At 44.8% G+C, this 14,250-nt stretch overlaps 4 protein-coding genes across 9 annotated transcripts; 3 read left to right on the plus strand and 1 right to left on the minus strand.

Moving 5' to 3' along the window:
- Positions 1-16: 16 nt before the first annotated feature.
- Positions 17-2,423, minus strand: LOC13036320 (uncharacterized). Of its 4 annotated transcripts, none has more exons than XM_015181560.2 (3): positions 2,318-2,423; positions 352-851; positions 17-294 (listed from the first exon to the last, which is right to left on the minus strand). In XM_015181560.2, exons 1-3 carry the CDS (start codon positions 2,406-2,408, stop codon positions 52-54), a joined length of 834 nt encoding a protein of 277 aa, XP_015037046.2. In that variant the 5' UTR covers positions 2,409-2,423; the 3' UTR covers positions 17-51. The 4 variants fall into 4 exon arrangements, with proteins under 4 accessions (XP_015037046.2, XP_015037047.2, XP_015037045.2 ...); XM_015181561.2 differs by lacking the exon at positions 2,318-2,423 and adding an exon at positions 1,236-1,367; XM_015181559.2 differs by lacking the exon at positions 2,318-2,423 and adding an exon at positions 1,171-1,270.
- Positions 1,821-8,232, plus strand: Men-b (Malic enzyme b). 3 transcript variants are annotated; one of them, XR_001451631.2, is made up of 8 exons: positions 1,821-2,068; positions 4,573-4,771; positions 4,833-5,882; positions 5,949-6,101; positions 6,161-6,455; positions 6,533-6,697; positions 7,707-7,836; positions 7,893-8,232. XR_001451631.2 is itself a non-coding variant. In XM_003736374.3 (7 exons), the coding sequence occupies exons 1-7, from the start codon at positions 2,052-2,054 to the stop codon at positions 7,724-7,726; spliced, it is 1,899 nt and encodes a 632-aa protein (XP_003736422.2). In that variant the 5' UTR covers positions 1,821-2,051; the 3' UTR covers positions 7,727-8,232. The 3 variants fall into 3 exon arrangements, 2 of the variants coding, with proteins under 2 accessions (XP_003736422.2, XP_001358286.3); XM_003736374.3 differs by having other exon boundaries at positions 7,707-8,232; XM_001358249.5 differs by having other exon boundaries at positions 6,533-6,661; positions 6,739-8,232.
- Positions 8,233-8,758: 526 nt separating this feature from the next.
- Positions 8,759-10,406, plus strand: grass (Gram-positive Specific Serine protease). Its single transcript, XM_001358250.4, has 6 exons — positions 8,759-8,925; positions 8,986-9,158; positions 9,226-9,439; positions 9,501-9,549; positions 9,614-9,807; positions 9,872-10,406. Exons 1-6 carry the CDS (start codon positions 8,856-8,858, stop codon positions 10,294-10,296), a joined length of 1,125 nt encoding a protein of 374 aa, XP_001358287.3. The 5' UTR covers positions 8,759-8,855; the 3' UTR covers positions 10,297-10,406.
- Positions 10,407-11,846: 1,440 nt separating this feature from the next.
- On the plus strand, positions 11,847-13,548 carry LOC6897074 (phenoloxidase-activating factor 3). Its single transcript, XM_002137222.3, has 4 exons — positions 11,847-12,104; positions 12,171-12,325; positions 12,389-12,717; positions 12,781-13,548. The coding sequence occupies exons 1-4, from the start codon at positions 12,026-12,028 to the stop codon at positions 13,388-13,390; spliced, it is 1,173 nt and encodes a 390-aa protein (XP_002137258.2). The 5' UTR covers positions 11,847-12,025; the 3' UTR covers positions 13,391-13,548.
- Positions 13,549-14,250: the final 702 nt, after the last annotated feature.

Raw genomic sequence — 14,250 nt, forward strand, 5'->3', positions numbered from 1 at the left:
AAATTGCAACAGTAATTTAATTTGTTTGTTTTTATTATATTCTATTATACTCTACGAGGTTTTTTTTTGATTGGCGCTGACGTAATTTTGGAGCAGATTCGTCACTTTATGACGAGCATCTCTGGCTACCGCTGGGGGCATATCATTTAAAAGAAAGTCCCAGTAGGTCAATACTTCCATATTTTTAAATGGGGGCTTTTCTTTGACTTCTGTTGCCTGTTTTACGAGATCCTGGAGGACGTTTACTATGTCACTGAAATTCGAAGTCGTACCGTGCGATGGACTTTTTTTCGGCTGTCAAAAGGGTATTGGATCAGCATTTAAGCAATCAATGATCGAAAGTGTACTTACAATTGAGCAGTTACTGAGGGACCACGAACACTCCTCCATATCATTCATGTTGGAATTATCGGCTATTGGACTGTACTCCCAATTTTGCTCCGGTTCAGTTTTAAAGTGTTTTGAGCTCGTACTGGCGGAATTCGAAGCATCATCTTCAACATTCTGATCCTCCGGTTGCTCATTGAGATATACAATTTCGGTATTTGGCCTTTTTTTGCTTTGGGATACTACAGGTTTGTTGCCTAGAATGGCATCCATTTTGTCAAAGTACTCCCACTTAGAGAACCTGTTATTCCTCTTGATCTTTTCATACGTCTTCTTCAAGTTCCTAAACTTCCTGTCAAGTTGCTCGGGGGTGAGGTCGTAGTATCCATGCTCTGCCATTTCTAGCACAATGCTCTGCCACACTTCCCTTTTTTTTTTCATCGGATTCTTAAAATTTTGTATCCTATCCAAAAGCATTCGGAGTAGTAGCTGTGTGGTATTCGAGTTCCACATTCTCTCGTCATCTGCAAAAGGGATTATTAAATGATTAGACCACCAAATACCACAATACCAAGATTTTGCATGTGGGACTAAAAACCTATTCTATTGCGGTGTTTTTCAAAGACTTGGGACCGCGACCCGCTGCCTACTCGGCCTACTTTTGCATTAAATAATAGTCTTTGGCAAAAGTCATACAAGCGTATGATTCAAAACGGAATGTATGCCTTGCCATATATTCTTCGAGACTGGCAGAGCCGTTTTTAGAGGCCAATAAAGGCGGGTCCAGCGAAAATTTAAATGAAATTTTTTTCTGATGCACTATCTTGGTACAAAATTACATACTTGACTGCACACAATTACTTTGCTCCATTAAAAAAAAAAAACCCAGCATGAAAACAAACAATTACCAGACTGTCAGCTGTTATATCGATATCGAAAACATTCCAGCGCTTGGTATTTTAGTACCAACCAATCATTATTCTAATTCCGATTACACCTTTTTGATGAACGGAACTGATACGTTCACAAATTTCAGGTATCATAATCAGTGATCATATAATTTTTGTGATCAATGCTCAGAGAGCATGTTATGCGTTTATCAGAGGAAACCGTTTCTATTGCTACCCTGCAGAATTTTTATTTCGACATATTTCTCTCATAAATCAAGTAATTTTCGTTGGTTCACAAACATAAATAACTAGTTCAGAATGAGCCAAGGGGCTCATCTCTATGAAATAAATATGATCTAATGTGGCTGCATTTCCATATCAACTTCGATAGATACATTTTTGTAGACCTTCTTTGTTTAAACCTTATTTGAGCCACCTGATTAGCCACCAATCCTGATTGAATCAAGGGGCTTAAGTGGGCTAAGTTCGTTTTTCATCGGTATATTTACGGTATATTTTGAAAATGAGCCGGTTTGCTTCGGTATATTTTAAGGTTCCGGCTCCGATTTATTGATATATCGTAAACTTGAGCTTTTTTTAGTTATTCAAAATCGGCATCGCGCTAGTGGTGGTTGTTGTGCCGCGCGTTCTCTAAGCAATTCCTTTCCTGGAAATTTAAGGGTGGTCGTTATTTCTATTCGTTCCGCACGACACACGAAAATAAAGTTAACTAAAAGTATTAAAAGTGTAGCAGTTTGAATTAGTGTCAATCTATTAAAAGCAATAAATTTTTCTAAAAGTTAACATCGAAAAAAGCAATTCGAGGAAGAAAAAATGTTTTCACGACCAAGGTAAGCGCTTTCCAAGACAATGCAAAAAGGACTCGACTCCAGTTACAGTTACACGATTTTGGGAGGATTGGGGCATTATGCAACATGGCGAGTGGCAGGCACTGCCCCAGCTGTTAGCCCAGTGACCTAGTCGTTGTCGCGGGGCAGTTGAGGCAGACGGATGGCCGCCAAAAGACATCTGCTCTCCACCCCCCCTCTTTGCGCAGCTTTCGCTTTCACTCGCACACACATACACTCGTGAGAGCTTACCAAGGGTTATACATATGTACACATATTCGCACATGGCCTGGCATTGACCCGCTTCGTTTCCTCTCACAGCTGCTGCTGGCTGATCGGACATTCTTTGGCATCTTCCTTTTTACTTTTCTTCCTCTGAATTGCATAAGATTCGACTGCACTCTACGCTGTTCTCACTCTGTCTATTCCCTGGCAAAAACAGCTGAGAAAAATCAATACCAACAATTTGGCGACACGACACCTTCACGTTCATGGACATGGATATACATTCAAACGCCTTGTCTGGTCGAAACTGGCGAAAATTCTAAAATTAGTGTGTATACCGACAGATGTGTTGGCTTTTTTCTGCTCGTCTGCCTCTTAATGAGGCTGTTGCTGGTGTTTTTGTGCTTTTGTAAGCATTTTTTTTCGTTGCCAAGTTCATCAAAAAACACAAAAACAAAATGTTTCTCGCGCTGCGCACCTTCTGTCCTGCTCTCGCCCCCCTATCCCCCGTGTGGTCTACTTACCATCTTTTTCTCTGACAGACCGTTAGATAGCTGACGCACGCCGAAAATCCAATAAGAGTACATTGACTCCTGTTCAAGTTCAACCATGGGGGGCTGCGCGGCCGCTTGGTCAGCTGTCGCCCTCGCCCTACACATCGACAGTGCGTCTATTCTGTATTCGCACAGCCCTAACACAGAAAAAGTTGAGTAAATTTGTGAAAATACCAGAAGCCATAGCCAGTCTAAGGCTTTAAAACCCATAATCTTTAGTCAAGGAACACAAAAGGAAGTAGTACAAAAAAGATTGAGATTAAATCTCTCTATTCTGAGCCTTTTAGAAAGATTACAACAGATCACTTCCAGGATTTAACCTGTTGATTTATAGAGTTATTGAGTAGCAAATTGACTTAATAACAAGGAAAAAAATGTTTTTAAAGGGAAAATAGTGCTTTTAAGCTATACGATAAAAAAAACCTGACTGATTAATCGCGTTCAGATAGTTGCGGGCCCCACTGTATACACACACACCTACAGAACCACTCAAAAACATTTTACGACACGCACTTATTCGTCTTTCGTATTTGGTTTGGATGGAGGCAGATATGCGAAATTGTTTAGCACTCTCTGGGCTCATGTGAGGGCAGCGATCATTCTCCACTGACGGAAATGATAGCGTTACCTAAACACATTTGCCCCTGCCTCTGCCGCAGACCTGCCCCTAGCAACTCTTTCGATAATTATCAGTCAAGAAGCTCTCTCATCGAGTTATATTACCAGCAGCAGAAGGGGACGGCGACGGGTACATAGGGTACATAGTCTCGTGGCGGCGTCATGCGCTTCTGATGTGTACAATATAACGTCACTAACGGGTTTCCACTGGATCATAAAACTACAACGATCTGGAGAGCATGATTTCATCAATGAACCGTAAAGGGAAGTTAGTCACACGACTATACATACATACATATTTTTTGCTGTTTTGTCCCCCTTCGCTCTCTCTCTCTCTCTGTCTTTGTCTCTCTGCAATTAGCGACAACTGTTTAAATAATAATACCAGAAACTGATATGTTATACATATGTATGTACATACTTTATCGCCATGTTTTTTTGATATCCATCCGTCTATCTTTCTTATCTCAGGAGAGGAGAAGGGGTTTTCCGCAATGTGACTAAGCTTACCCTCAGTTTTTCGTATTACACCCTTCCAGAAGGTAGTATGATTTTGAATAGAGCTTTTTAAAGCATAAATGGAATCATTTTCATTTATACAAGTCTGCCAAAATAACTTCTTTGTTCCTAATAATATTTCAATTGAACTTTGGAAAATCATCTATAATCTTTCATAAAAGACAGGCACAAATAACGGTCGAAAACAAGTCTTTATAAGAAAAACTGAATGTTTTTGTGTTATGATTCAAAAAGATTTAATCGTAATCGAACCTGTAGAAATAGATCCAACACCTTTCATAGCAATCATCGATCTGCCAAGGGTATTAAAAGCTTCGGCATTCAAAGAAAGCATTACTTTTCTTCTGTTGTGGTATGCCCCCATGCGTTGATAAACCGAAACCAGCTGATAGAGACCTTGAAAATGGTCATTTATATATGTATACATAGATATATATATTTGTATAGCATTATATTTGATGTGTACGTGTATTTCTTCCAGTGGCAATGTCAAGAGTGTCATCATCGTCAGTGGGGGGATTTTAGGATTGCCTTTCTTCAATTGACAAACTGATAAATTATGTGCAATTTCCTCCCCTTTTTCCGTTGCAGTCTGTGTGGAACTTTTGGGAAATTGTGCCGCTGCGGCACTTCCACAACTGCAGCAGCAGCAGCAGGAACAACCACATCGCCGGCTGTCTCGGCTCTGGCATTGTGCGAGGCCCGTCGGTATCATGAGGTGGTGGGCGACATCATCTGCCCATCGCAGGTGCGAGGCATCGATCACATCCGTGATCCGCGTCTGAACAAGGTAAAATATCCATTTGCAGCCCAAGAGGTACCCATTTTAAGCAATATCTTGCTATTTCCAGGGTCTGGCGTTTACTCTGGAAGAACGCCAAGTTCTGGGCATCCATGGCCTGCAGCCGGCGCGCTTCAAGACGCAGGAAGAGCAGCTACAGCTGTGCAAAATCGCCGTGAATCGCTACACAGAGCCGCTCAACAAGTATCTGTATCTCAGCGATCTGCACGATCGCAACGAGCGGCTCTTCTTCCGCTTCCTCTCCGAGAACATTGAGGATCTAATGCCCATTGTGTACACGCCCACCGTGGGCCTGGCCTGTCAGCGCTTCGGCCTGATCTATAGGCGTCCCCACGGCCTGTTTGTCACCTTCAATGATCGCGGGCACATCTTCGATGTGATGAAGAACTGGCCGGAGCCAAACGTGCGTGCCATTTGCGTGACCGATGGCGAACGCATCCTTGGACTGGGAGATCTTGGTGCCTGCGGCATGGGCATTCCCGTGGGCAAGCTGGCCTTATACACGGCCCTCGCTGGCATCAAGCCGCACCAGTGCCTCCCCATTGTAGTCGATGTGGGCACCAACAACATCGATTTGCTGGAGGATCCCCTGTATGTGGGTCTGCGCCAGAAGCGTGTGGTCGGACGCGAGTACGACGACTTCATCGATGAGTTTATGGAGGCGGTGGTGAAGCGCTACGGGCAGAACACCCTCATCCAGTTCGAGGACTTTGGCAATCACAATGCATTTAGGTTCCTGGACAAATACCGCAACAACTACTGCACCTTCAACGACGATATCCAGGGCACAGCCGCCGTGGCTGTGGCTGGATTGTATGCCTCCAAGCGCATCACCGGCAAGTCCTTCAAGGACTACACCTTCCTGTTTGCCGGCGCCGGTGAGGCTGCCATCGGTATTGCCGATCTAGTCGTCAAGGCCATGGTGGCCGAGGGCGTGCCCATCGAAGAGGCTTACCATAAGATCTACATGGTAGATATCGACGGTCTGCTGACGACCACCCGCAAAGTGGGCAACCTGGAGGGTCATAAAGTGAACTATGCCAAGGACATTGAACCCATGGCAGATCTCGAGCAGATTGTATCGGCCATTAAGCCAAATGTAAGTGGAAATCCTCAGGAAACCTGTTGACATTTTGCTGACATACGACTGTTTTTCTTTTGGCAGGTGCTCATTGGCGCATCGGCCTGTCCCGGCCTGTTTACGCCCAAGATCCTACGCACCATGGCGGACCACAACGATAGGCCCGTGATATTCGCCCTCTCCAATCCCACCAGCAAGGCGGAATGCACCGCCGACGAGGCATACCATAACACGGATGTAAGAATCAGCAAAGTTCTTGCCTATGCGTTTTTTTTTATAAATCGTTTCGTTTATAGGCTCGCGTGATCTTCTCGTCGGGCTCGCCCTTCCCACCGGTCAAAGTGGGCGACAAGACGTACTATCCGGGCCAGGGCAACAATGCTTATATCTTCCCGGGCGTCGGTCTGGGCGTTATCTGCACGGGCACGCATCACATACCCGATGACATGTTCCTGATTGCCGCCCAGGAGTTGGCCAACTTTACGGAGTCCAGCGACATTGAGCGCGGCTCCCTGTACCCGCCGCTGGAGAACATCCGTGATGTGTCCATGAACATTGCCATTGGTGTGACCAAGTGTGCCTACGACAAGGGTAAGAATCCCGATCCCGGTCTGATTTCTATATATTCCATACTATGATTGCATTACATGTTTTCTTTTTGTGGTTAGGTCTGGCATCCACCTATCCGGAGCCGCAGGACAAGCGCAAGTGGCTGGAGGATCAGCTGTATAATTTCAACTATGAGTGCTCGATGCCCGTGACCTGGACCTGGCCGCGCATGCCCTACATTAAGACTCGTGAATTAGTGCCCACCAAGCTCTATGGAAAAAAAAGTGATTACTAATTTTGATTTCTCTCTTTCATTCTGTTCCAGGCGAAGAAAGCCCGCTCATTGCCGCCATCAAATAAGCAAGCGTTCAAGTTCAAGCGTGTTGGCACTACCTACTCTATGTTTTTGCATCTCCTAATCCACTTCTACTACTACTACTCGTACTTCCAAGCGTTCGTTCACCATCCAGCACCAAATCAAACCAAACCAGACCCAACCAATCAAGCAATCAACCAATCTACTAACCAAAAGCTACTACATCTAGAACACACAACAAATTTCAACTGCTATTCTATATACATATATGTTCTGCGATTGATTCGTTTGCCTCCGTTTGCCAACCAACAAGCCACCGCTATGGTTCTACAGTTCTATCACTACGGCTGCTCCACATTTGGTGACCCCCGCCCGAAGAGAGCACTCTTTGTTAATAATATCGCACCTGCTAGAACGAAAGACAGCGTTGAGTCATATTACAAGTAGAGATTCGAGCGACGGTCGCAACGGAATAATCGTTATATGTGTTTTTCAATATGTTTCTTATATAAAATAGTATTATATATGTATGTTATGATATATGTCTTTAGTTTTGTATAAATTACAATGTTTATTGTTTTGTGATCGATAACAATGACTGCGACGATGACGATGACTATTACGTTGACGATGACTCTGAAAAATGCAATTACGCAGTATTCCTATTCTATTAATTCTACTACTAAATGTATTTGCTATGTGCTATGCTTTTGATTTGCTAATCCTAACCGCAATACTCTTTCTCTCTCTCGGCTTACGCTTGCCCTTTGAATGTCCCGCTCTCCCTCTTTCTCTTGCTGATCTGTTACTAACTCTGAAGGCGGCATCAAGCGAACAGCTACTTATATATATATATATCAAATATTTATATCAAAACCACTGCTTACTCATAACAATCTCACCCACAACTAATAACTGAGAGATTCGACAATTGTTTGATTGATCTATTGCTATGTTTCCCTTTCGTTGCCATACAGAAAGCGAAGAGATTCTATAAATTATACAACCAAACCCCCAAGCAAGCAATCAACCAACCAACCCACTACCAACACGACCGCCTAGAACAATTGGCCAAACAGACAGCAAGCTAAACAGCTCCGAGAACTGGTGAGAGCACAAGCCCCCTAAAAAAGACCCCAAAAAGTAAAGCAACTAATTTGCAGCCTTTAATATCCGTTTAGAACACCCAACTAAGTTATAGAGACTATGATTCGTGTTTTGTTTAGTTGTCCCACGTGTATCCTGTGTGGGATATCCGTGCGGGCATACATATATCGAGTATGTTTGTTGTTGAGCCATGTCTGATATTTATTAACGCAGTTAAGCAGCTTTTGTTATAATTTATTGTTACACAAGGTCAGCCTAAATGTACTACTACTCGTACTATCAAAGATATAATATAAAGAAACCCCCATCCCCCTATCGATCGGACCGATTCAGCCACTGTACAATTGACTAGATTTGATGATGTGCTATAAACAATAAAAATTAAACAACAGAAATTGACTATGGATATTTTAATATTGAGCTGAGAGTCGAGCTCAAATGTGGCTTAAGTTTACTCTTCGATTTGCAGGAATATATTTTGTATATGCCCTTTTCTCTAGTAGGAATCCTTCAGTTAATGAACCATTTCTCTATAATCTTGAGTGAAATGGAATACTCTCGACGTTGGAGCTTTGATCGGGCAGCTTTCAGAGCGGAGAACCAATGTGTCGACAATACAAGTTCTGAGCCAAAAGCTTAGTTTTATAAAGTCGCTTTGTTTTCCATATATTCTTATATTTATTCTTGACCACAAAGAGAGCAAATCTCGTGCTAACAATGGAGATCTCCTAATGATCGGAGAGATGTCCACGCTTATAGATCTGGTTCTCTCTCAGAGGTTGCTATTCGGAGTGTATTTCTGAGACATAAACCTGAGCTCTGAGTAGATCTCTGCGACATAAAACCTGAGCTCTGAGTGGATCCCTGAGCCATAAAACATGAGGTGTGAGTTGATTTCTCAGGCATAAAACTTGAGCTCTGAGATCAGCAGCTGCCAGTCGAGATTTGAGCGTCAGATTGAGAAGTTTTCAGCTTTGGACTACTACAGGTTTCGGCTACGTTTCGATCAGTTCTCTGAAATGATAAGCAGATGCTTTGTCGTTGTCTATGGCATTGCCCTCGTGTTCGGTGTGCAGGCCGCTGGAGCAGGTTCGAGGAATGAATTTTCAAGCCTATTGCCTTTAGCTAACATTGAAACACAATCTACAGACTATGCCGATGACTGCACTACACCCAATGGGGAGTCGGGTCAGTGCATGCCCTTCTCCTCCTGCAGGGACATTGAGGAACGGCTGACGGAGAGCCAGACGTCGGGCCAGAGTGTGCCAGCCGATTATGCCAGTTATCTACAGAAGGCATCCTGCGGGGAAATAAATAGTGTGGTAAGACATCGCACAGCAAAGATCTGATGCAAGACCTTATCCGATCCGATCCTGTCTGATTTTTCAGCGCCACTTTTGCTGTCCTGCTGCCCAGATCCAGCACAACTCCAAGGTGATGGCTCTGTTTAAGAACGAGACCTTCGACTGTGGCAACTTTCTGAGCCAGCGCGTGGCCAATGGCTACGAGGTGAAGCTGTCGTCCAGGCCCTGGATGGCCCTGCTGCGCTACCAGCAATTCGGGGAGCCGCGTTTCCTCTGCGGCGGTGCCCTCATCTCAGAGCGTAGGACCCCCAAAGAGATCACTTTTTATCACCTGAAATTCATGATTCAATTTCTTTATAGGCTATATACTGACTGCTGCTCATTGTGTGCATGGACTACAGGATGATCTGTAAGACAAAAATATGAATATCTATGGTTGTCCCTATTTGATGAGTTACCTTTCTCTGCTCTAGCGATGAGATACGGCTGGGAGAGCATCGCATTTCAACGGAGGAGGACTGCAGACAGCAGGGACGCAAGAAGAAGTGTGCGCCGCCTGTTGTGGATGTGGGAATTGAGAAGTACATTATCCACGAGCACTACGATGCCCGCCAGATCATGAACGACATTGCCCTGCTGCGATTGAAGAGAAACGTTCCTTTCCAGAGTAAGTCCTCAATCGATCAACCACCCACCCATCCTTGGCTTAAACATCTCTCTTCGTTTCCCAGAGCACATCAAACCGATCTGCCTGCCGATTACAGATGAACTGAAACGGCAGGCGGAGCAGATCAACACCTACTTTGTGACCGGTTGGGGCACCACGGAGAATGGCTCCTCCTCCGATGTCCTGCTCCAGGCGAATGTGCCCCTCCAGCCACGTTCGGCCTGCTCCCAGGCCTACCGTCGTTCGGTGCCCCTAACGCAGCTGTGCGTCGGCGGCGGTGATCTCCAGGACTCGTGCAAGGGCGACTCTGGTGGCCCCCTGCAGGCGCCCTCCCGCTATCTGGGCGAGTTTGCCCCTCGCATGGTGGAGTTTGGTATCGTCAGCCAGGGTGTCGTCTCCTGCGGCCAAGTGAGTCTTCCCGGCCTCTACACGAATGTCGGCGAGTATGTCCAATGGATAACAGATACCATGGCAAGCCACGGTCTGTAAGAGAATCGATGCACGGCAATAGAGAGAATGATCTACACCCAATATTATTGTGTATTTAAGTAATTAGGAAACCCAAATATAATTATATTATATTCATATTTGTAAACTTATTCACAAGTTTGTGGTTTTAATGGGGGATTGTGGAGTTGGGATGTGGTTTTTAATTAAATTTAAACCATAAACCATCTATATGTACCTATAAATCCAGATTTGGGAGAGCTATTTTATGCATAATGAACAAAAATGAGTGCAAACTGTCAAAACCTTTGATTTCATGATTGCTCGCCTTGTTTCCGAGTATTTTATATTTAGAGATACGTTTTTCTAAGAAAAACAATTCAATGAGTGCCTCATATTATAACAGGAATTTTTTGAGCAGAGCAATCTTTATCTCTAGTTCCCATTCGTATCTTTAATATAAAGATAAACATTTGTAACGTGTCTTTTCTAGTGAATCATTAATATATATTTTATCATTATTCCATGGTTATCGCTTAGTTACTAACAAAGATTATTGCATATCCGGTTAATAATTTCTCATTATCTATGAATATTGATATATCAGTATTATAAGGCAACGAGGCGTATAGTATAGTATAGTTAGTATAGTACTTATGCTGATGGTAAAGTGCTGTTCATTAAATCCGAGATTGTGTAACTTCAATAATGGCCAGACACCGCCTATTAACGGGGATATACACAATCTAATTATGTACTGTACGATTAGATTATATATTTACTGATTGAACCCTTACTTACCGTGGGGCATTCCGACCTATCCTAATGGGAGCGTCCCAGCCCAACCCAACACGGCCTGACAGCTGACAATAGTAGAAGGATTGTTTTATTGGCAAACCACAACGTTTGGGGGATTTTTTGTGTGTTCCACGCATTTGCGAATTAAGCGTTTGATATTCCATAGCCTCTTGGGGTTTTCAGATCTGGAAATTCCATGTTACACATACGAGTACGAGCATCCAAAAGAACGAGTTTTGAAGGCAGCACACACAGACAACCCGAGTACCTGGCTGTCTGTGTGTCCGTCCTCCCATGGGGCGTGTGAGTGGGAAGCTAGCGATAGAAATTACATTTAGAAAACGTTTCAATTCAACGTCGGGAAAAAAGTACCGATTATAATGGGTGTTTCGCCCATTTGTTCGATACAACTACGACTACGGCTTCGGTTCTCTCGCGACGCGTGCCAGTGAGAGAGAGAGAGACATAGAGAAAACTTTCGAGAATAGTTCAAGTGCTATGGAGAGTGATCGGTGATCGATGGGGGGTTTCCTGGAATTTAATCGCTTTTCCCACGGTGGTAGCGATGGCCGAGTCGAGGCACTATCTCAAGTGTGGAAGCTAATCTGGGCCCAGATCTGGGGCGTTAACACAGGCAGAGGCACTCAGCCACTGTAAGCCGTAAACCTGTTGGCTATACGATCTGGGGATTGCGCGGGGCAATTATGCATTCTGGATTGGCGCTTCCCCCGAGCACACGGTCCAGACAATCTCCGAGCGATGAGAGCGATACAAAAGCTCGGCTCACGACGATCTGCGGCTCATTCCACATTGATCGGCTGAGCGCGCATGTTGGACATTATTATCCACCAGTAGTCTCGTATCCATTATAAATATATATCCGACTTGAGACTGGTTTCTGTTCTCCAACTAAGCGGCAGCAGATAGACCGACTGACCCCATAGCAAATCTCACTCACAGATATCGGAACAGGATGGGTACCATATTCACATTCAGCCTAAGCTTGAGCTTCATCTTGCTGATTGTCGTCTGGCCGGAGCTGGCTCTAACGCGTAAGTGCTCAGAGAGGTTAGAGGTCGTCTGGAATGGGCGTGACCGGAAGTTTTGTTTACTTTCAGAGAGCAGTTGCGTCACACCTGTGGGGGTCGCGGGCCTGTGTGTTCCATCGCAGGAGTGCGGCTTTGTGAAACAGCTAATCGACATTTACGGCCGGAATATACCACGACGCGTGCAGAACCAAATGCGGCAGATGCAGTGCACCGGGGAGACTGATGTAAGTCCAGGAATAACATTCAAAAATTGAGAACTCCCACTTTAATCCATTGGGTTTTTGCAGGAATTCCATTTATGTTGCCCTGGCGAGACTGGTACACGCTCTGAACAGACTGAACCAAGGCCCACCGCCACGAAGACGGTGCGGGCTGTCTCCGACAACCTGAACCGCATCGATCCGCAGGGCTATCGGCTGCTCGACTCTGTCACCCAATGCGGCAACAGGGGCAATCCCAAGGTGAGTGGCGGCCGCAACTCAAAGCCCGGAGAGTTTCCCTGGGTGGCGCTGCTCAAGTACGAGACCACCGGACGTCAGTTCCTGTGCGGCGGCAGCCTGATCACCGATCGCTTCATCCTCACCGCTGCCCATTGCATCGTGCAACAGCCTCCACTGTAAGTTCGAGACTCGAAACGACAGTCGGATTCAATTCTTTAATCCCAAATCCCCAATTGCAGGCTTGGAGTGCGTTTGGGAGAGCACGATCTGGCCCATGAGCAGGATTGCACGTATTTGGGTGGAGTTCATAGGGTGTGCCAGCCGCCCTACGAGGAGTTTGGCGTCGACGATGTCCGCGTCCATCCCGGCTATACGCATGGATCGATCAACAATGACATTGCCCTGATCAAGCTGGATCGAAGCGTGGTCCTGCCCAAGTCGCACATTGCACCCATTTGCCTGCCCATCGACGATAAGTCCAAGGAACTGGCCCACGATCAGAGCTTTCTGATTGCCGGCTGGGGTCGCACGGACAAGGAGGACGCTGCCTCCATACAACAGCGGGCTCTGATCACCCGCAAGGATGTCTCCGTTTGCAGCAGCTACTACAACAATGCCCCCGTCAATGAGAACCATATCTGCGCCACCGGCTCTGGCATCGCACACACCTGCCGCGGCGACTCCGGCGGGCCGCTCTTCTTCAAGCACCGCTTCAAGCAGAACTACCGCTTCGTCCAGTACGGCGTCATCTCGTTTGGCGGCCAGCGGTGTGGCAGCAACAGGAACCAGCCCGGCGTGTTTGCCAACATCATCGACATGCTACCATGGATAACGCAGAATCTATACTAATGCTGTGCTCCCTGAATGGCAGACCCTAAAGAATACCGTCCACCCCTCTATTTCGCATTATTTATGTCCGTAGCTTTAACAGCCTTTTGCCATAGATACTTTTAGATCTTTTTAAATAAATTTAAATATGTGTATATAATATATGGATCATACTTCAATTGAAAGGTTCTTAGAATGGGTTTTCTGGTTCATATCTTGAGGTTTTTGTTGAATAATGGATATATTCCTTATGATTCTTGGGTTCCCATAGGAACTTTACATTGGTTTTAGATCAATCAGTCGTTCTATTGGTTGTTACTTTTAGAGATTTCCTTAGTATATAATATATAAATGTATATACATATGATACTTACAGAATTATTCAACTGTAGGATGTTGTTATGATGGGTTTATATCTTGAGGTTTATTGAAATATATTTTAAGCATGAATGAAGAGATATTCTTTATTTTTCTTAGGACCGCATAAGAGGTTTAGTTTTATGTTTGAATTTCTGTTGAAGCTCTGACGCAATTCCAATCTTGACATCTATGGGAATCTTCAGACAATTAGTGTTTACGTGAAAGTACATGATGAGTGGTTTTCGTAGTTGTTTTTTAGGGAATAATTCATAAATTTAATTGGCTTGAAATTTACCCAAGCCTACACCTGACTCATGTGGAGATATGAAGATATGATGTGCCGTGAGTTCAAGGCTTTGTCTGTGGAACCCAGTTGGGAATCACTTACGGGGGCGATCGAAAATGAAACCGCAGTGATAATTGATCGGGTCCAGCTCCTTGCGATGATTGAGTCATATGTAGTTTTGAACGACAGGAGCTTAGTTTTGCGGTCAAGTGAGTCATTCTTCATCGCATGCCCC

This window comes from Drosophila pseudoobscura, chromosome 2, assembly GCF_009870125.1.
Source record: "Drosophila pseudoobscura strain MV-25-SWS-2005 chromosome 2, UCI_Dpse_MV25, whole genome shotgun sequence".
Taxonomy (NCBI): Eukaryota; Metazoa; Arthropoda; class Insecta; order Diptera; family Drosophilidae; genus Drosophila; species Drosophila pseudoobscura.

What these genes read in the sequence shown, in the direction of transcription:
- Men-b (XM_003736374.3), top strand. An exon ending in GTGATCCGCGTCTGAACAAG is followed by an intron (nt 4,772 to 4,832) that starts GTAAAATATCCA and finishes TGCTATTTCCAG; the next exon opens with GGTCTGGCGTTTACTCTGGA. An exon ending in AGGCATACCATAACACGGAT is followed by an intron (nt 6,102 to 6,160) that starts GTAAGAATCAGC and finishes TTTCGTTTATAG; the next exon opens with GCTCGCGTGATCTTCTCGTC.
- LOC13036320 (XM_015181560.2), bottom strand. Translation starts at nt 2,408, where the DNA reads ATGTCCGATCAGCCAGCAGCAGCTGTGAGAGGAAACGAAGCGGGTCAA. An exon ending in GTACATATGTATAACCCTTG is followed by an intron (nt 852 to 2,317) that starts GTAAGCTCTCAC and finishes TCCCTTTTGCAG; the next exon opens with ATGACGAGAGAATGTGGAAC. An exon ending in CCCTCAGTAACTGCTCAATT is followed by an intron (nt 295 to 351) that starts GTAAGTACACTT and finishes CCCTTTTGACAG; the next exon opens with CCGAAAAAAAGTCCATCGCA.
- grass (XM_001358250.4), top strand. Translation starts at nt 8,856, where the DNA reads ATGATAAGCAGATGCTTTGTCGTTGTCTATGGCATTGCCCTCGTGTTC. An exon ending in GCGGGGAAATAAATAGTGTG is followed by an intron (nt 9,159 to 9,225) that starts GTAAGACATCGC and finishes CTGATTTTTCAG; the next exon opens with CGCCACTTTTGCTGTCCTGC. An exon ending in GAGAAACGTTCCTTTCCAGA is followed by an intron (nt 9,808 to 9,871) that starts GTAAGTCCTCAA and finishes TTCGTTTCCCAG; the next exon opens with AGCACATCAAACCGATCTGC.
- LOC6897074 (XM_002137222.3), top strand. Translation starts at nt 12,026, where the DNA reads ATGGGTACCATATTCACATTCAGCCTAAGCTTGAGCTTCATCTTGCTG. An exon ending in GCCGGAGCTGGCTCTAACGC is followed by an intron (nt 12,105 to 12,170) that starts GTAAGTGCTCAG and finishes GTTTACTTTCAG; the next exon opens with AGAGCAGTTGCGTCACACCT. An exon ending in AGTGCACCGGGGAGACTGAT is followed by an intron (nt 12,326 to 12,388) that starts GTAAGTCCAGGA and finishes GGGTTTTTGCAG; the next exon opens with GAATTCCATTTATGTTGCCC.